Genomic DNA, 19,789 nt, shown 5'->3' on the forward strand with positions numbered 1-19,789 from the left:
CCGTCTCTCCCTCTGCCACCTCTCTCCTCCTCGCCCCCTTTCCTTCCCCCCCAACGCCCCAATAACTGCGTGTCTGTAAAATGCTCCTTTGCACCTCGGATGAACCAGAGCAGTGTTTCTCAACCTTGGCGACTTTAAGTCCTGTGGACTTCAACTCCCAGAATCCCAGATAACTTGATATCCATGAAGTCGCTCAAAGTCAAGCTTGACTTGAAGGAAGCTTTACTTTTGCCAAACACTAAAGCAGTGTTTCTCAACCTTGGTGACTTTAAGTCCTATGGACTTCAACTCCCAGAATCCCCCAGCCAGCTATGCTGGCTGGGGGATTCTGGATGTTGAAGTCCGCAGGACTTAAAGTCGCCAAGGTTGAGAAACACTGAACCAGAGTATCGGCTACCAAAGTTTAAGTGCCAGCAAAATCGGGCCATGTTTAAGATGCCGCCGCATTTTTTTTATTTGTGCCTCTTGGAAAGCAGGAGGACGTTAACTTCGTGCTTTGCAGGCTGGGGTTGGAAGTCCAGAAGGCAGAACCATTAACCAGGCAAGGCCCAAGGTCAGGAAAAGAGGCTGGCAACGAACAAGACCAAAGTCAAAGACTGCAAAGAGAGTCCAGAGGGGAGCAGCGTCGAAGGGCATCTGGGCCCCAGGACAGAGTCCAGGGAACCGGCGCACCCGGCCTGCGTTGCCCCGGGCAGCCTGGACTCCGGCCAGTCCCTTGGCGCCAGAGACTCCTTACTTATCAGCTGCAGTTATTCACTTAAGAACTGTGGCCAGAAAGGGGGTATAATGGGCTTAGTGACCAAAGTTACAATGGCATTGAAAAAAGTGACTGATGACCATTTTTCACACTTAGCGACCATTTTCACACTTAGCGACCGTTGCAGCATCCTCATGGTCACGCGATCAAAATTTTGATGCTTGGCAACAGATATTTATGATGGTTTCAGTGTCCTGGGGTCATATAATCACCTTTTGACAAAGTCAAATGGGGAAACCAGATTCACTTATGTTACTAACTTATCAGCTGCATTTATTCACTTAAGAACTGTGGCCAGAAAGGTGGTATAGTGGGCTTAGTGACCAAAGTTACAATGGCATTGAAAAAAGTGACTGATGACCATTTTTCACACTTAGCGACCATTTTCACACAGCAGCATTCTCATGGTCACGTGATCAAAATTTTGATGTTTGGCAACAGTTACAATTTATATTTGTAAATTGTAGCTATGTTGAAATAAAAAAAAATATTACAATACTATTTTTGCATTGTATGAAAATTGTTGTTGCTCCGTATAAATTTTTTTAATTAAGACCCCCCCCCCCCCCCCAGTCAAAGGTCTCCCTCTTTACTGAAAATCCGGCCTCCTTCTCCTAAGAGCAGCCCAGGAAAACTGCCTGGCGGCGGGGCCTGCTTTTCTCCCTTGCAAAACCCACCCGGAGACGCGGCAGAAAACCGGCTCTTTTTATCATTTAGATTTTATTTCATTTCCCAAGAGGAGGGGCAGGGGGAGCGGGGAGCCTCGAGCCCATTTCTCTCCCGTCTCTCGGGCGGGGAACCCGCGGGGCCTCGGTGCGAACTTTGCCCGGAGCCACCGGGCGGCTGGAGCGCCTCCCCTCGGCTCTTCTGGCCGCCTCCCGCTCCGCCTCCCTCTGCGCGGCGCCCGAGCGGAGCCGGGACTCGCCCTCGGCCGGCCGTGCAGCGGCAGCAGGGAGGCTCTCCGGGGCGGCTGCATGGCGGGGGCCGGGGGCGCGGCGGGCGGGCCGCGGGTGGTGGTGGTGGGCGCGGGGCTGGCGGGGCTGGCGGCGGCGCAGCGGCTCCTCCTCGGGGGCTCCGGCCGCTTCGCCCACCTGCGCCTGCTGGAAGCCTCGGGGCGCGCCGGGGGACGCATCCGCAGCGCCCGCTTCGGTGAGCGGGGACGGAGGGAGGGACGGAGGGAGGGAGAGGCGCGTGGCTGGCTCCGCTCCGGCGGGGCTTCCTGCCGAGGCGGCTCCGCTCCAGGAGGAAGGCGGCCCCGGCAGAGGCGCCTCCCAAGAGCCGGATCCCTCGGCTGCCCAGCAGGGCTCCCAAGGGGGGGGGGGCGGAGGGGGGGGGTCTTGCTTGCAGGGTCTCAACCAAGGGGGGAGGGGGAGGAGGGGGGCCAAGCCCTGCTAAGGACCCTCATGGCATCCCCTCCCCTGGGTGGGAGAAGAGCCAGCCAGCTCCTCTGCAGGCCTCCTGGGGGGGAGCTGGGATGAAAGAGGGGCTACTTCTCTCTCCCCCCCCCAGGAAAGGGCGTGGTGGAGGTGGGGGCGCAGTGGATCCACGGCCCCTCCAAGGAGAACCCCGTCTTCCAGCTGGCATCCGAGGCCGGCTTGCTGGATGAAGAGGCTCTGTTGGAAGAGAACCAGCAGGTGGAAGTCTATGGGCATCCGCCAGGGCCCTTCGCCTGGTTCTCCAGCCGGGGCCGGGAGCTGGACTCCCAGCTGGTGGACTCCATGGGCAGCTTCTTCTGGGGCCTTCTGGAAGAAGCACGGGCCTTCACGCACCTGGATCAACCGCCGGTGCCCAGCGTGGGGGAGTTCCTGAAAACGGCCATCGCCCGGAAGCTGCAGGAATCCCCGGAGGAGGAGGAAGAGACCAGGCGGCTCAAGCTGGCCGCCCTCTACTCTTACTTCAACATGGAGTGTTGTGTGAATGCCACCAACAGCCTGGACGAGTTGGCTCTGGGGCCCTTCGGGGAGTACACCATGCTTCCTGGCCTGGACTGCACCTTTCCCAAGTGAGTCCCCCCCCCCACTCCCACCCCCAGCCCTGCTTTTCAAAAGAATTCAGGGACTTCCTGTTCTCATTTCAACCCCAACTTCTTCCTGGCTGTCCTGGAGGCTCCATTGCTCAGACGTAGCTTTGGACCTTCCCAGCCAAGAGACGTGTGACTTTCTGTTAAAGTAGAGGCACTTCAGCCATTCCTTTACCTGCCTCGGGCCTTCTGTAACCTCTGGGTGGAATTTTAGGCTTTATTCCCCTGCCCTGTTCTGATGTTTCTCCTCCTTTCTTATAGAGGGCATCTTCTGAGCCTCCAATGTGATAAGAACAGATGGGCTCCGGGGTCCATTTCAGGCTGCTCACTTTTGGGTGTGTTCCTCCTAGCGGTTTCCAAGGCCTCACAGACCACATCATGGCGTCTCTACCCGAAGGCATTGTGCTGTTTGACAAGCCGGTGAAGACCATCCATTGGGGGAGGTCTGACTTGGAGGAGGGCTCGCCAGGCCGGCTCTTTGGCGTGCAGGTGGAATGTGAAGACGGGGAGAAGATCTTGGCCGACCACGTCATCATCACGGTGCCTTTAGGTAAATCTCCGTGGCTCCCTCTCCACCTGGGCTTCTGGCTGGTTTGGGTCCACCTTTTCCCACCCTACGACACAACAGGTTGACTTTTGTTACCTGGCCAATGTTGCCTGGTTAGCAAGCAATCAGCTGGAGAAGGCCACGGCAGAAGCCCCTGAAGGGGAAACACTTGGGACCCTCTTACTTTAGCTCTCGAATTGTAGGATTGTAGACTTGTAGGTTTTTACAGTTTTTTTTGTGTGTATCTTGCCTCAAAATGTCAGGGACGGATGCCATCCATATTAAAACTGAGAGTCAGTGGCCCACATGAAATGGAATTGGTGCAAAGTTAGTCCCTGACATGTAAATTTTATTTAAAAAGAAAATTTAAAAAGAGCGGAGGTGGCGCAGTGGTTAAATGCAGCACTGCAGGCTACTTCAGCTGACTGCAGTTCAGCGGTTCTAACCTCACCCGCTCAGGGTTGACTCAGCCTTCCATCCTTCCGAGGTGGGTGAAATGAGGACCCGGATTGTTGTTGGGGGCGATATGCTGACTCTGTAAACCGCTTAGAGAGGGCTGAAAGCCCTATGAAGCGGTATATAAGTCTAACTATTGCTATTGCTTTAAAAAATTCAGAGTTTATTTAATGTCCCTTTGTTGCTTTATTTTTTTTTTAAATGTGCCTAAGTCGTTTGCTTATAAAAAAGCATGTTCAGTGTATAACGCTGGAACATCTCTGTAGGAACAATAATTGTAAATGTATTTGTTGAATTTATTTTTAAATGGCTGCATGTATGCTTCTGTTTGGGGGGCCTCGGGCTCTAAGCTGCTGATCTCTTAAAGTTTCCTCTGTGAAATCAGGCAGAAAAGAAGTTAATGTTGAAGCAGAAGCCGCCATCATCCCTGGAAATGGAACTTTGTATTCCATTTCATCAAATGAGCTCTTCATTCCCTCTCTTTTCTATTTTGTTTTTAGATTAGAAGACAGAGAAAAAGAAGGCAGGCGAATCAAAACACTTATTTTTCCGCACAAAATAGTGTTTAAGTCACTCTTATTTTTGATATCCAAAGTATTTCTCTGGCCTTCATAATCAATGGATCCTAAAACGCTATCAGGGAAACATTAGATCAGTGTTTCTCAACCTTGGCAACTTGAAGATGTCCGGACTTCAACTCCCAGAATTCCCCAGTGAATGCGAATGCTGGCTGGGGAATTCTGGGAGTTGAAGTCCGGACATCTTCAAGTTGCCAAGGTTGAGAAACACTGCATTAGATCAACACATTTCCTGGACTTCAGCTCCTGTGTTGTTCTTGAATGTTTGCTCAATAAATTCCAACGCGCCCTAAAAAGTTGGCTTTTCCAGCAAGCCGGCCTGGCCTGAATAGAATAAAATACAGGATTAATTTGGTTGTTAATTTTAATTTTAAAATTTTTTATTGTAAATATCAATTGGGGTTTTTTTGGATACTTTATTTAATGTCCCTTTTAATTTTTGTGATATGTGTTTTCTTTTATGTTGTACGCCGCCCCGAGTCCTTGGGAGGAGGGCGGCATATAAACCCACTAAACCTAAATTTATTCAATAAGGTTTGGAGGCATTTTCCTGGTTTGTTCTAATCTGTGCTCTTGTCATTTCCCTCTTGGTAGGTTTCCTCAAAGGATGCCAGGAGTCCTTCTTTTGCCCTCCTCTCCCATCCCAGAAGCGGGAAGCAATACGACGTTTGGGTTTTGGGACTTCCAATAAAATTATTTTGGAATTTGACCAACCATTCTGGAAGCCGGACACTGAAATAGTTGAGGTGCTGTGGGAAAACGAGTCGCCTCTGGAGGAGCGCCCAGCTGATTTGAGAAAGACCTGGTTCCAGAAGATCGCTGGCTACGTAGTTCTCCAGCCACCTGAGAGGTGAGGGGAGGGGGGGGTTGAAATGGGCTTCTTGGGGAGGGAAACTCTCGGAGGAGCAAAGGTCGGATCATGCCTTGAAGCTCAGAGCAGAGGGAGCGGCTGGGCTGAAGCAGGAAGAGCAAACAAGTTACAGTACTCCGTAACCCATAATGACGCTTGCAAGCTTTGTAGAGTTGCTTTTCACCTACTGATGCTGTGTTATTTTTACTATAGATCTTACAACTTGGAGGAGGAATTTAATTTATTATTTATTTATTCTGAAATTTATTTGTCGCCCGCCAGTCAGGTGAAACTAAAGGACCTTCTTGGATGAGAAGTGAAATGTTTCCCCCCCCAAAAAACCAACCCAAAAATCCAGTTTCTTTTTGGAAAAAGCACCTTTGGGACTTGCTTTGCATTGTTTTTCCTCCTGCCTTTGAATTTACAGGCACGGCCATGTCCTTTGCGGCTTCATCCCTGGGAGAGAATCTGAGTTTATGGAAACCCTGTCAGATTCCGAAGTTCTTACAACTTTGGCTCAAATATTTCGTAAAGCAACAGGTATGTGGTCTTTCTGGGCAAGTGACGGATGATGTGTAACCATGCCTTAGCACTACTGTTATTGTCTATTAAATGATACGCCAACCATTTCCCGGTTCGAGGCAGCTCTTGGGGGCAGATAGCTCAGGATTCTGCTAGGAAGGTGGGCCTAAACTTTCTACCCAGTTTGGGAGGGAGGGAGGATTGGAGGACGTCCCACTCGTCCTGCCTTCCCTGAAGACCGCAATTTCCTAGTGGACTCTGTGGGATCAAATTGGCAGAAAAGGTGAAGGTGTAATTCAAATGAATTCCAGAGTAGAAATTGAAAAGATAATTTGCTCTGTTCGTTTTGGTCAGGAAATCCACAACTGGCTCCTCCGAAGAATATACTGAGATCCCGATGGCACAGTGAGCCTTACACCAAGGGATCCTACAGTTACATAGCTGTGGGAAGCTCTGGGGATGACATTGATCGACTTGCTCAGCCTCTCCCCGAGGACCCCTCCGGCTCCGAGGTAACCAAGGTGGGTCTGGAGCCCTGGGCTGAAAATGTTACACTGGAACATGAAAAGGGTTTTGATGGATAGAGAATTGGTTAAGCTTTATGCCACCTTTGTTTAAATAACTCTGGTATGGTGGACATACCCAATACTGCTCCCTCCTCCTCCTCCTTTCCCCACGACATCCCTGTGAGGTGGGTTGCGCTGAGAAAGAATGACTTTCGCACAGCCTTGAAGATCTGGCTCGCCCGTCAGGCCTGGGGATAAGGATAGTTACCCCTCCCGAATGATGAATGTATGTTGCCTACCATTTTATTATATGTCTCTATTTTGTTGTTTGTATCCCCCCCTTCCCAGTTTTATGTGAGCCGCCCTGAGTCCCCTCAGGGAAAAGGGCGGCCTACAAATTCTAATAAAACTAAAACTAAAAACTACAAACTACTGCCTCTAAGTCACCCATCTGGCTTTGATGCTTCAGGTGGGACTAGAACTCCCAGTCCCTTGGTTCCTAGTGAGCTGGTTCTCTGCTTGAGTTTGACAAGCCAGTGTTGATTGGCTGATTATTCTTGTCAGTGTCAGGGCCGAGCATATCGTTCAACAGTGACCCACAAACACTTCTCCATAAATAGAAATGGAATTATTAAATGATAAATGAAATTGAGGAACCAACCTCAGAAGCACCAGGAAAACATTCAGAGAGCAAAGAAAAGGCTTTGGACTTGGGTCTGTGCCCTGAAGCAGATTTCTGCCTGCCTTCCAGTGCAATACTTTGATTGATTGATAGATAGCTGGAACTGTTCTACCTTTGGACCTGGCTGGGCTGGCCCAGGAATAACTTCGCCCTTCCTCCTCCTTCCTCCCAGGTCCTGCCGCAGCTCCTCTTTGCTGGGGAGGCCACCCACCGCTCCTTCTTCTCCACCACCCACGGGGCCTTGCTGTCCGGCTGGAGAGAAGCGAACCGGCTCCTCCACCTCTACGACTCGCTCCTGGAGGCTCCGTGTGGGAGGCTGGAAGCCGGCAAGTGACACAGCTGTGCCTTTTTCTGCGCTACTTTCCTCACCAAAGATCAAGAAACGGTTGGGAATTCCTTTAATTCGCCCAATAAAGTTCCAGGAATCCTTGCACCAGAGTTAATTACTGGCAGTATTTTTGCCCAAAGATACGACAACACTAATATCCCCAACGGTGTTCATTATCCCATTTAAATAACCTTTTGCTTATGTCGCTGTTTCTACCTCATCTGTTCCCAAAATGCTCCTGAAGCCACCAACCGCCATGGAAAATGAGCCTTTAATTGCATTGGCTAAATTTATATTAAGCCACAAATAAGGAAACCATATCTTGGCTTACCTAGTCACTGATACAAGCATTTTAAGCCATTTTGGGAATTATCTGGCTTTGACTTATTACATGAAAGAACCTAGTCTGTATGTAAACCTAGTTTATAGCTTGGTCTGCTATACCAAAGTGATGATGTGATATGGATTTGCACCCTGCACGAACCCACCTGTCAAACGTACTTTTTATAATGTCCCCGCGTTATCTGCTGCCGAGGCCCATCCTTTCAGAGAGCAAGGAAGCCTCTCCGTCAGTTGTCTTCTCACACTGTGCTGAGCAATGCGTGTGTGTCTGTGTTGCTTAACTCTATGAATCCAGTAATTTTAACTACAATCTGTTTGAAACATCTTCATGGGTTATTAAGCTGATTTGTTTGAGAGAAACTCTATTTAACTTTAGGCGGACTTATTCACCAATACAAACCGGGGGTTATTAAAAGCAGGTGTTCCATTCTATATTGCCGTATAGCAGGGGTGTCGAACTGGATTTCTTCGCGGGCCGGATCAGCACTGTGGTTCTCCGGGGGAGGGGAGGAGCCAGGACAAATGCCTCCTGCAGCTCTCTGCCAGCCAAAAACGGGCCCCACGGAGGCCTCCTGTGGCCGCCGCACAAACAGTTTTCGGCCTCCCTGGCCTCCAGCAACACTCTGCGAGGCCACACAACCCATTTTGCCTGGCAGAGTGCTGGTGGACAATGGCCCGTTTTAGACGGCAGAGACAGGAACAAAAAGCCTCTCCCTGCATTTACATGGGACACTTATCCACTGCCAAATAGCTTCCTCAAACCAATTTTCTGATTTCATGTCGCCTCCTGAACATTAAACTAACCACATTGGTGTTTACTAGAATGCAGTGTGGCTGCCTCTCTACGCTCCTTCCCCTCTCAACTTCTGCTCACTTCATGGAAGGATCCTTGTACTCTTCTTCGCAACAGGATGGGCCCAATGGTTGACCGCTGCCTTGCGAGATGCTTTTAGGGGCTCTTCTTCTCCTGGTATTGAAATTCCCTTCTGCTCTCCCATCCAAGTATTAAGTAGGCCTTCTTGACGTGTTCTTACAACCTCTGTGTAGACACACAGGCTGCCTTGGTCAAGAAGAGACACTCAGGGTATTGTCCGCAGAGCTCCATTCTTCTTTCTCATTCAGTGTAATCTCTTCTAGCAAAGTTGATTGAAAGAAAAGGTGGCCAAATGCTATAAAACATTAATATCTGAAATATGCTTTCATTGCTTTCCCCAAAACGGTCACGTGATTTGTATTCTATAAACCAAACCCTTTGTTAGAAATTCTGGTTTTCAGAAACTCAGTGGAAAAACCATTTGTGGTGTAAGGGAGTAAGATTGTGACGCACGTTCATTAATCACTTTTTAAATATTTTATGACACCGTCATTGCTGAGTTAATCTTACAACAGTGATGATAAAGTCATTGTCCACTCAGACTTACAAATATGCAGGGAGAAAAATCTTTTTATGCAAGGCTCAAATTCTTCAGAGTGTCCTGAATAAAGCTTAGAGCATATTTATGGAGTATATTCTTCTCATGGAGAGAAAACTGAGAATCCTCTGGCTGTTATTCTCCTATCGGTCCTTTTGCAGGGCAAAAAGTCTTGGTCTACAACTCCAGCGTTGGAGGAGATGTGCCTTAAATATTTGCCCTGTCACTTTCTTATATTTCCCAGCCTAACCATAGCTGTATTCATAAGACACGCTAAGTCGCATTTTTGTTTGTTTTGTGCAAAATCAGCTCGGAGTTTATAGCCCACAATGTGTGAATCCAGGAAGTTGGGTTCTCTATTACTCAGCTAAGCTAAGCAGGCTTAAGTGCAGAGTGAAATAGAGTCAGAATTAAAAGCAGCAGAAAGAATCTCCACCTGGCGATTTCAGGAAGCGCTGAATGATCACAGCCCCTTACAATTCAAAAGAAGAAAACCAGGTTGGATACAGTGCCAACACCATCCACTGTCAGAAGGTGGCTGGGAATTAGGGAATTATGCTTAAGTCAACCCAAGCAAATTGTACAGCCTATGGTGTGTAAAGCCAGTCACGCTCCCCGTGGTTTAATAACAGCTGCACACCTGGAGCCTGTTGGGAGACGAGTCTTGGAGCCTCAAGGGGGATGCCGGCCCCTTCCGGTCCAAGAGCAGCTAATACCAGTTGGTGCAGCAGATGAGGAACCGGGCGTCCTCCAGCGGGGCCAGGAGCCAGGCTTGGCAGTAGCTCCTGGAGCAACCGGCCTCCTTGGGAGGCACCGGAGGCAGCTGCCCAGGGCTGCAGTCGGCATCTTTCTGGATGGGCTGCTCCTCCAGGTGGGCCTTGGTGGGATCCAGCTCAGCCGCTGCCAAGGGGTCTCCGTGGTGGTCGAAGGAGCTCATTGTGAGGGGCTGGGAGGAGGGAGAGAGAGAGGACGACTAAGGGCAGAAGCCCCACCTGGACTCCACGGGGGGTTTTCAAGCCCGGGGAAGGGGGCTTTGCCCCACCTTTGAAAGAGGAGACAGAGACGATGTAGGTAGGCGGAAGGAAGGAAAGACAGAGAACTATAGTGCAGTGTTTCTCAACCTTGGCAACTTGAAGATGTCCGGACTTCAACTCCCAGAATTCCCCAGCCAGCATTCGCTGGCTGGGGGATTCTGGGAGTTGAAGTCCAGACATCTTCAAGTTCCCAAGGTTGAGAAACACTGCTATAGTGGATGGATGGATGGAGATAGATAATGGTAGATGATAATGATGGATAGACAGACGGGATAGACAGACAAGTCAAGGGGGAATCTCTCTGCCCGGGGGGGGGGGCTGGGCCGAGGGGGTCCCCCAAGGTCATCCAGCCGTTTCCCTGCTGCTGACCCAGCCTGTTCGAGGCCTGCTTGGCGAGGCTCCCGGGGGGTCTCGGGAGGGCAGGTTGGGGGGGGGCTCAGCCGCCCTCTCCGCCAAGGTGGGAGAGCGGCCTCACCTGCTGGTCCTCCTCCCCGGAGGGCTCCTTCCCGGCGCCTTCGGCCTCCAGCGCTGCCCAGCGCCCGCAGCCGCTTCCGCCTCCTCCCACGGGCGACTGAGCGTCACAAGCGCCCCTTCCGGTGGGAGGGGCTCCGCAGACGTCATCCGGGGGCGCCCGCGGGGGCCTCGCTGTCGTCACCCGAGCGCGCCGCCTGAGCCGCAGCGGCCTGAGGGGGCCCCGGGAGGCGCAGGATGCGGCTGGCGGCGCTGCTGAGGGCAGCGGCGGGAGGCGGCGGCTGGCGGGAGCGCTTCGACTGCGGCGGCCGCGACGTGGCGCGATGGTTCCCCGGGCACATGGCTCGAGGCACGGGGCTGGGCGGGCGGCGGGCGGGGAGCCTCCGTTGGGGGGGGGTAGGCGGCGGTTGTAACGGCGGCTCTTTCCTCCCGCAGGGCTGAAGGACATGAGGAGGAGCCTGCGCGCCGTGGACGGCCTGCTGGAGGTGCACGACGCCCGCATATCCTTCGCTCAGGAGAGGCTGGGGAAGGGGGGGAGCCTCCTTGGCCTAGCGCCCTCTGCCCGAGCCTCCGCCTCCTCCTCGGGTGCCCCAGAGAACGGAGCAGGGGCCCCGGAGTGGAGCCGGCCCTGATAGCAATAGCAATAGCAGTTAGACTTATATACGGCTTCATAGGGCTTTCAGCCCTCTCTAAGCGGTTTACAGAGTCAGCATATCGCCCCCAACAACAATCCGGGTCCTCATTTTACTCACCTCGGAAGGATGGAAGGCTGAGTCAACCCTGAGCCGGTGAGATTAGAACCGCCGAACTGCCGAATTAGCAGTCAGCTGAAGTAGCCTGCAGTGCTGCACCCTAACCACTGTGCCACCTCGGCTCTGATATGCCGGCACAAGGCAGCCCTTTATCTGGCCTGGTCCAAGGGCTCCTGGCTTTGGGGCTGGACTAGAGGACCTCCCGGGCCCCTTCCAGCCCTAGGATCCCAAGGCTGCCTCTGCAGGCCACACGGGAGCCCGGAAGTCTCTGCTCGCAGACCCTCTAGGGGCCTCCTGTGCCTGGAAGGGGGCAGAGGGGGCTCCCTCTCCTCCCCCATTGCTCTGCCTGCAAGGGAGACTGGCAGCATATGCTCTGGATTGCCCTGCCTCTCAGCTGCAGAACAGCCACCAAAGGGGCAGCCCTGCGATGGGAGCCGAGCTTCTCCACCGGCATCACTTCCCTCTGCCTCTCCCAGATACCCTGCAGTGTCCACATGGGATAAAACCTCCCTCCACTCCCAGGGTGACCGTGAGGCAGAAGCCAGGTCAGGAAAAGAGGTTCCTGGTAAACCATAGGTAGCCTGCCTTAATTGCTGGGAAAGGAGACACTGCGTATGGGCTCCCAGTCCAGCCTTTTGCTTTTAGAGACACTGGTTGCTCCTTTTCACGGTTTCCACAGCTTTTTATGTTGGTGAGGCAGGATTTACCTTTGTAAGATCCAGGCTGATTTTCTTGAAAGAAACTCTGTTCTTCAGTAGGATTGCAGGCCTTGCTTTCTTCCATTGACTCCCATTTCCACCACCTCCTTTGGAACAGACTAATTAAGGTGGCCAGCCAATAATTTCCTCTGACCTCCTTCCTAAGTTTTGAATTTGAGGATGATAGAAGTCGGGCTCCCAGGCTGCCTTCCCCTCCCAGTCTTCATGGTGCAGGTAGTAAATCTGTGCTCCCCGTTGTGCATCTGGATTCTGGGTCTTTGCTTCCTTAGCACATGCACATTCCACTTTCCGGCCGGAATCCTGCCTTGAATGAGGTCCTGGGGATCCGTCCACATTTGCTGGTGTTGAATAAAATGGATTTGGCAGATCTGACCCACAAGTCGGTGAGTGGGGAGTCTTGGCGGTTTTTCCTCTTTCCTAGATTGTAGCCTGAACCAGAGTTTGGGAAATAAGGGTCCAATTAAGGTTATGTAGGATGGGAAATAGTCCTTTTAGTTTGGATTGCTTGTTAGAATGTTGGTCCTGTCAAACAATTCATGCTAACTTTACAGCAGGGAATTTGAACTCCCGCTCTTGTTATTTGTGTCTGATTTCAGATCCGCCTTTCCCTGTTTGACAACACTTGGCTTCTTCATCTTGTCTTGTTGATTACTTTATTGATTAATCAGCCTCTTGCCTTACTAATACGTTTAGTTAGCCTGGGTGGCTATGAAGGATCTAAATTATAACAACAGTACTAATACTTCCTACGAATCTCTGATCTGCTTTTAGAGAATTCTGGAACTTTTGGAACAGCAAGGTTTGCAGCACGTTGTCTTCACCGATTGCTTAACAGATGAAAATGTCAAGAAGGTAAAATTATATGAGCCTGGACGACAACGAGAGTTCCTTATTCTAGAACCAATCTTCCTCTTCACTGAAGGATAAAGCAAAGCGGTTGGTGCAAAGGAGTCGTGGAGTTGGCAGCCCTTGATGTTTCTTGAATGAAGGAATAATTGAGCTCTGATCAGTTTTATCTTGCAGTAGAGCTGTGGGGGAGGGGGAAAGAGAGAGAGAGACCTTAGTTCCCCCCACCTGAGGACAAAAAAGAGCCGCAGTTCCACTGAATCCGTCGTGTCTTTTCTTGCAGCTTGTTCCCATTCTCACAGGACTTATCAAAAACAGCCAGCGCTATCAGAGGGCGGAGGTGAGTTAAACGGGGCATTTTGGAGAACAAAAACATTGCTGTGCTTTTCCTGCGTGTTCAAACAGCCACTTGGTTCAGAACAACCAGGACCGTCCTGTTCTTTTCTCTGGCAAAGTTCCTGAGGGGTGGAACGGATTCATTTTTAGTGAGCTTGATTGGGCACGCCATTAGATCTGCCCCCTGTACGTACGTGTGTGTGTGTTTGTGCACCTTCACATCGGTCTTGGTGACCACCCTTGTTGTAGAAAAAACAGGACACGCAAGCCAGCTCTTCAGGGAAGGAATAGTTTATTCGCGCAGGTTCATAGCAGCGCCAGCAACGACGGGACCAACACTCCCCGCCCCCCGACGCAATCTCCTTTCATTCTCCGTCTGCCTCGTTCGGGCAGTTGGGGGGCCCTCTCTCGCACGCCACTAAACCACCCGCTCGCCCGCATTCAAACCATCCCGCCCCCTCCTGTCTTTCGGCATGGGCTCTCTGGAGGGGGAGGGAGGCTCTTCCCTCCCCTCCTGCGGCTGGGAAACAGACATTTTTACAGCGGTGCAGAAACAGTCCCGGGCCGTCAGTTCCGGCTCTCCCTTCCCCAAGCAGGTCCCGTTGCTGCTTGAGCCACTTTGCTGAATCCGGTGCGGCGGCGGGACTCTTGCCATCGCTGAGAGCTTCGCTGGCAGCGGCTTCTTGCCTTCGGAGAGCTTTGGAAAGCCTCGGAGAGCAGCTTCTGAAGAAGCCCAGGCGACTGAGAAGAATTTCCCGCCATTACGAAAGTCTCCGAGGCTGCAATAATTGTACGGGGTGTTTGCGCGCAGCTGTGTTTTCCACGGAGTGGAGCCGTGGCGACGTTCTTTTTGGCCAGCGATGACTCCGGAGCCCATCCGCGGGGGATTTCGAGGAACGCAAGGGGGAATCTAAAGTTTAGAGTTCCGATGGTCTTAGCGACCCCTGTGAAAAAGTTGTTCGACCCCAAAAGGGGTCGCAACCCCCAGGTTGAGGACCGCTGCTTTAAAGGATGAGCCGCTTTGGCTTCCGACTTTTCCAGCCCCTGGGAATATCTCTTTTTGAAATGCAGCTTTCGTTAAGAGCAGATGTTCATGCCCAGCAGATGTTCAGAGCAAAGGCTCCAGGACATACGGAGTGGGCCTTTGTAGGTTGCCCCTTTCCAGCCGTACAAACACCTCAACAGAGAGAAGAAATGTTTCCGAGGGGTTGGCCCAGGTCCAGGTTTCAGCCGCCATTGGCCTGAAATGAATGGGACTCTGGATATCGAGAAGGTTGTTTCCATATATGTCACTTTCTAGAAATCTTCCAAAATCTTTTATTTCTTCATTGCACCAAGTGTTACTTTTCAAGGTTACTTTCAACTCTTTCTGATTGGTTCCAGAACGTGGATAACAACATCATGGTGATCGGAGTGCCGAATGTGGGCAAATCCTCAGTCATCAATTCACTGAGAAAGCTGCACCTCGGGAAAGGTATTTCCTGTTGCTTCTGGCCAAGCAAACCGATACGTTCGAATTGAGCATTCAGTAGAATCGGTACGCAAGGAGGAAAGTCGTGAGCATATTTATAATCCTGAAAACACGGCGGTCCGGTTCAAATTTGCAGAATGTTTCACATTAGTGATCAATTCTTTCGAAATTTAGAAATCTAAAAACCCAGCTAAGTAAGTTCTTGGATGCCAAGGAAAGAGTTGTTGGAGAGAGAGAGTTTTTCAGAAATCTGTCCAGCAATGGTGGGAACTGGGTTGAGACAGTTAAACGTGGGGATGGGAGATCCCTGCTTGGTTGCCAGAAAAGGACCGGTGAGCCAAGGAGGAGCCAAGATCTCCTTTTGATTACGGTTGATTATTGGCCTGAAACAAGAGGGACAATTAGTTCCTCAGACAACATGATAAGTTAAGCGCTGCCGTCTTCAATTGCACATCATTGGCTTTTTCTTTTCTTCCTTTCCCTGCGACAAAGGAAAAGCCGCGCCAGTTGGTGGGGCGCCAGGTATAACCAGAGCGGTTCTGACCAAGATCCAGGTAATCTAAGAGTTTATTCAAAATGTTGGTTCTTCAGTAGAGAAGACCTGAAGGCAGGTCTAGGGAGGGGGTGCCTGAGGGAGCTGATCATTTTCAGCAGAGCTCAGCAGATGCTCCCGCCTTCTCCTCCTCCCTTTTGACTGACTGATAATAGGGTTGGTCTTCTTAACTGAGCGGCTTCCTCTGTCACTCCCGTTAGGGAGGACTGCTTGGAGGGATAACGGGGATTAATAACGTGGCACAGTCCAACCCCTGTCGGCTTAGAGGTCCACGTAATTCTAAGATTAAAATGAGGTGTATTTCAGGCTTTTGTGGAAATAAAAGAACGGCAACCAAATCTAGTAACCAATTGTTGCATTATAACAGTTTTTAAAACAATATGTCTCAAACAATTGTGCCTTATCTCCCGAGAGCCACTAGCGGTTAAAGAATCTAGATGATGCTGGGACTTTAGTCCTGTTTTAGGCATAAAAGTTGGTTGAGCAACCTTCCTTTTGTTAGTCATGGTGGGTAATTCTAAAGAAAATGGAAAACAAGTTGATGTCTTCAATCAGCTCTTCCGCATGTCGGAAACCGTCACGTCCTATAATTCTCTGCGGCAGTTTTTGAGGGTACAAAATTGAATCCGATACCTTCCTGTTCCAGGTGTCTGAAAAGCCCCTCATGTACTTGCTGGATACTCCTGGGGTGCTGTCCCCCCAAATTGAGTCCGTTGAGACAGGGCTGAAGCTGGCACTTTGTGGTGAGAGGACTCTGAGTTGTCTTACAATGTGGGATAGGTGGCTGTACACCGATGGGGCTCCTCGTTTTGGAGGTGACTAATAGACCAGTACAAGACCTCACCTCCACCCCGTCTTCTCATTGGGTTCTTTTAGCCATTTCAGCCATCGGTGTTAAGGTTTCAGCTTTTAATGCCTGATGGTTTAAGGTTTGAGTCCTATAATTGTTTCCTTCTTTATTCAGAGTAGGATAAACCACCCAGGGTTCCGTGGTGGAGGGTTGGGTAGCAGCCACGTTTAATAAATAAATGAGATTAAGGACTTGGACCAGAATCGAGACAACTAGATTCAAGTCCCTCCTTCCCACTCCCCTTCCCCCTTGCCCAGATTGTAGCAAGGATCAAACAAAGGAAGACACACACACACACACACACACACACACAGAGGGAAGCTGCCTTGAGCCCTTGAAGAAAAGGCAGGCCGGGCAACTGAACATGAGAATGGGAGCGATGGGGTTGGTGGGCGAGGGAGCCTTCAGGTCCTGCTGGATGAGCACAGGAGGGCCCTGCAGCCGGTCTGCTTTGCCAAGGAAGGAGGCCAGCCAGCAACCGCTTTGCCCAGCAGTTTTGACTCGGGCTTCTCCTTCCCTGCAGCTCTTCATCTGCCCCTTTGTGCAGCCTGTCACTTCCTTGGGTGACACCTGCCGTCTCCACAGCCTTGAGAGTCTTAATTCCCGCACCGTTTGTCTCATGTCTGTGGAGTCCAGGTGTGTTGCATCCTCTCCAAATTGGCATCCGCCTTTAAGCCTGACTCCCCGGCTCTGCTGCTGCTTTGCGTTTGGGGCTGCAGCCGTCGTGCCACTGCCTGCCCTACTTTTCCAGCAGGGCTACCTGTACATTTCCCTGCCCTCCTTCCTTTACTCAGGAGCAATTCTGGATCACCTGGTGGGAGTGGAGGTCATTGCTGACTACCTTCTGTATGTGCTGAACCAGCAGCAGCAGTTCAGGTGAGAGGGGCCCCGGAGCTGCTGCTGTGAGGGCCCAGGGGGACCCTCCACAAGCCTCAGGCCTCTTTCTTCCCCCCTCCCCCACTCCTATTCCGCAGCTACGTGGAGCGTTATGGGCTGAGTGGCCCCTGTGATGAGGTGGAGAGCGTCCTCAAAAGCATAGCACGGCACCTGGGCAAGGTGCAGAAGGTCCGGGTCCTGACGGGCACAGGTGAGTCCTCCTCCTCTGGTCACCTGGGGGGTGGGGGGGCTTCTGAGCAGAGAGGGCAGATTCCAGGAGTGGGTGATGGCAGAGCCCACGGATGGATGCTTAATGGAGGGTCCAGCTTTAGCAGAGCAGGTTCTTCTGACCCTACCAGTCTGGAGGGGTTTGGGGTCTCCCCTTTTGGGGAGGAAAGACACCCCCCCCCCCGGGCTGAGCCCTGAGGCTTCTGCTCCTGTCGGCAGGGAATGTGAACGTCTCCATCCCGAATTACAACGCAGCAGCCTGTGACTTCATCTATGCCTTCCGCAAGGGGCTTCTGGGGAAGGTGATGCTGGATCAAGCGGGCAAGGGCCTCGCCTGACCTGGCCCTTTTCCTCTGGGAAGCCCCCGGGGCCTGCCAGGAGGAAGGAGCCGCACTGCCTTTGAGGAGCCCTTTGCTTTCTTCAGAAGCTCAGCTGGGTTGGGCCTTGCAACGTCCAAGGGGCCATCACAGCCGGGCCTTTTGGGGGGGCGAGAGGTGATGCAAACTCCCTTGGAAGAGTCTCCCCTTGGACCTCTTCTACGACTCATCCTGGATCATTTGGTGTCTGTTGTCTTGCCTGGGCGAAGCAATAGCTGGAGAGATCTATTGTTTGCCTCCCATTTGATTGCATTGCTTTGTGACCTGTTCAAAACACACAAGGCCAGGTTCACAAATGCTGCCATCCTACAATGAAATTAACACCCTGTTGCAAGTTAAACTACTGCTACCCCATGTTTTGTAACAGAGCTGCATCCCATAGTTTGGCTTCCCTTTTTGGATATTACGAATAAACAATTTTAAGATTGCTTTTCCATTGGCATTGCACCAACTTCCCTCCTGCCAAGGAAGAAAGAAAGAAAACATGAGGGATGCAGAAGACACAAAGGATAAAAGCAAGAATGAGATGAAGATGTGAACTGACTTATGAAGGAGAGAAACACCAAGAACTAAGGAGACATTTCCTGAGAGAACAATCAACCAGTGGAACAGAAGTCGTAAAGGCTCCAACACTGGAGGTTTCTAAGAAGAGAATGGACAGGTCTGAAATGGTCGAGGGTCTCCTGCTTGAGCAGGGGGCTGGACTAGAGGACCTCCAAAGTCCCTTCCAACTCTGTTATTCTATCCTGTTTTCCAAATTGCAGCCATTTTTATCTCTGATAAAGTCTCATTTGTATCAAGCCAGCTTTTTGATTGCCTTGTAATCAACAGTGAAATATTGTAAAAGTTGTGTGAAACAGATGGTGACTTTCCTGTCCACTCTTCAAAGTGTACAAATAAAAGAAGCGGTTCCTGAAGTCCCATCCCAAGGTCCCCCCTCAGAGACGGAGTCCCAGTTCAGACAGGCTGATTTTTCTCTGCCAAGAACATCGCAGATTGTTCCGGATGATCTCCTGTCCTGGCTCCTCTCGGCTGCAGAAGGCAGGCCTCTTCCGAGGAACGTGCGGGAGCCCCAAAAAAGCAAGGCCCCCGGGCTCCCTCCACTGCAGCAGTAAAGATCAAAGGGTTTCCCCCCCCCCCCAAAAAAAGGCAACAGGCCTTCCTTGGTATTTTTTCTTTGAGGGCGTTTCGCTTCTCATCCAAGAAGCGTCTTCAGTTCTGAACCCAAGAAGCTCCTTGGATGAGAAGCGAAACGCCTCCAAGAAAAGAAAAAAGCCAAGGAAATCCCATTGCCTTTTGGGGGAAAAGCCCCTTTGGGACCCCCGTGACCTGCCTGACTGAGAATCTCCACCAGGCATCCAAGGGCCGTGGTGGAAGGAGGGTCCCTGGCTGAGGATGCGGATCGTGAAGAGGATTTGGGCTTCCTCCCTGACCAGAAGCGGAATACAAGTCCACAGGGCAGAAGGGCTGCCCCCCCCCCCATCCCAGTGCCAAGCCCCTTCTGTAACTGCAGCCGCCAGTAGTCCAGAGTTCCCACTAGGGCACAGCATCCGGGGCCCTCATGTCCTCCCTTCATCCTTGGAAGCAAAACCTGTGCCTTGTTTCCCCCCAGAGCCTCACAGTCCCAAATACCCCACGTACACCGGGCGATTGTAAGGGCTTTTATTAAAGGAGCTGATCACCAGCAGGTAAAGGGGTTATCAGGGACCCTTCCCAGTTCTTTTTGCACCCAGACATGGGCATGAAACGGATGAAAACGTTTTTTTCTTAAAACATGTTGGAGGTGATAAATTAATCGGATAAACGAGGGCAAAGGTCCATTTGGAGCAGCATTGCGTGTAACACAGGATCCGTTCGGCTGCATCGGGGACAGTTCATAGCCAGGGGGAGCCGCCGTGTCTTCTCTCTCTCTCCGCTGGCCTTGAAGAGATGCGTCTCTTGTACGTAATGCGAATTCATGGCCATCAGGTCTAATAGCTCCACAAATTTGTCTAATCCATTTTATAATCTTCTCAAGAGCCGTCATAATATCTGAGGGCAGCAAATGTCGTATTAACCGCACAAAGCTGTTTTATTGGGCCTGTATCTCCCGAGAGAATTTCTGGGGGAAAACTGGCAAGTTTTCAAAACCCTGGTGGTTGAACGGAAACGGCTGACCCAATTAGCTGTTTCCCCAGAATGAATTTTTAGTGGCCTTTGAGGGCAGAAATCTCCCAGCCAAAAGGCGAAAAAGACATTTTCTGTATCCCCACCACCCCCCGCAGCTGTTGCAAGGG

The 19,789-nt window shown here is 51.3% G+C and overlaps 2 protein-coding genes across 2 annotated transcripts; both read left to right on the forward strand.

The window, feature by feature from the left end:
* Positions 1 to 1,716: 1,716 nt before the first annotated feature.
* On the forward strand, positions 1,717 to 7,349 carry PAOX (polyamine oxidase). Its single transcript, XM_087726839.1, has 7 exons — positions 1,717 to 1,906; positions 2,267 to 2,759; positions 3,128 to 3,327; positions 4,953 to 5,208; positions 5,636 to 5,748; positions 6,085 to 6,242; positions 7,091 to 7,349. The coding sequence occupies exons 1-7, from the start codon at positions 1,732 to 1,734 to the stop codon at positions 7,250 to 7,252; spliced, it is 1,557 nt and encodes a 518-aa protein (XP_087582965.1). The 5' UTR covers positions 1,717 to 1,731; the 3' UTR covers positions 7,253 to 7,349.
* Positions 7,350 to 10,689: 3,340 nt separating this feature from the next.
* On the forward strand, positions 10,690 to 18,313 carry MTG1 (mitochondrial ribosome associated GTPase 1). The gene is made up of 11 exons (XM_087726245.1): positions 10,690 to 10,854; positions 10,941 to 11,004; positions 12,254 to 12,359; positions 12,748 to 12,828; positions 13,106 to 13,162; positions 14,542 to 14,632; positions 15,122 to 15,183; positions 15,829 to 15,925; positions 16,827 to 16,908; positions 17,007 to 17,119; positions 17,356 to 18,313. The coding sequence occupies exons 1-11, from the start codon at positions 10,743 to 10,745 to the stop codon at positions 17,472 to 17,474; spliced, it is 984 nt and encodes a 327-aa protein (XP_087582371.1). The 5' UTR covers positions 10,690 to 10,742; the 3' UTR covers positions 17,475 to 18,313.
* The last annotated feature ends 1,476 nt before the right edge of the window (positions 18,314 to 19,789 follow it).

This window comes from Thamnophis sirtalis, unplaced genomic scaffold (assembly GCF_051295495.1).
Source record: "Thamnophis sirtalis isolate CommonGarterSnake01/CBP01778 unplaced genomic scaffold, rThaSir2_p1.2 scaffold_12, whole genome shotgun sequence".
In the NCBI taxonomy this organism is placed as follows: domain Eukaryota; kingdom Metazoa; phylum Chordata; class Lepidosauria; order Squamata; family Natricidae; genus Thamnophis; species Thamnophis sirtalis.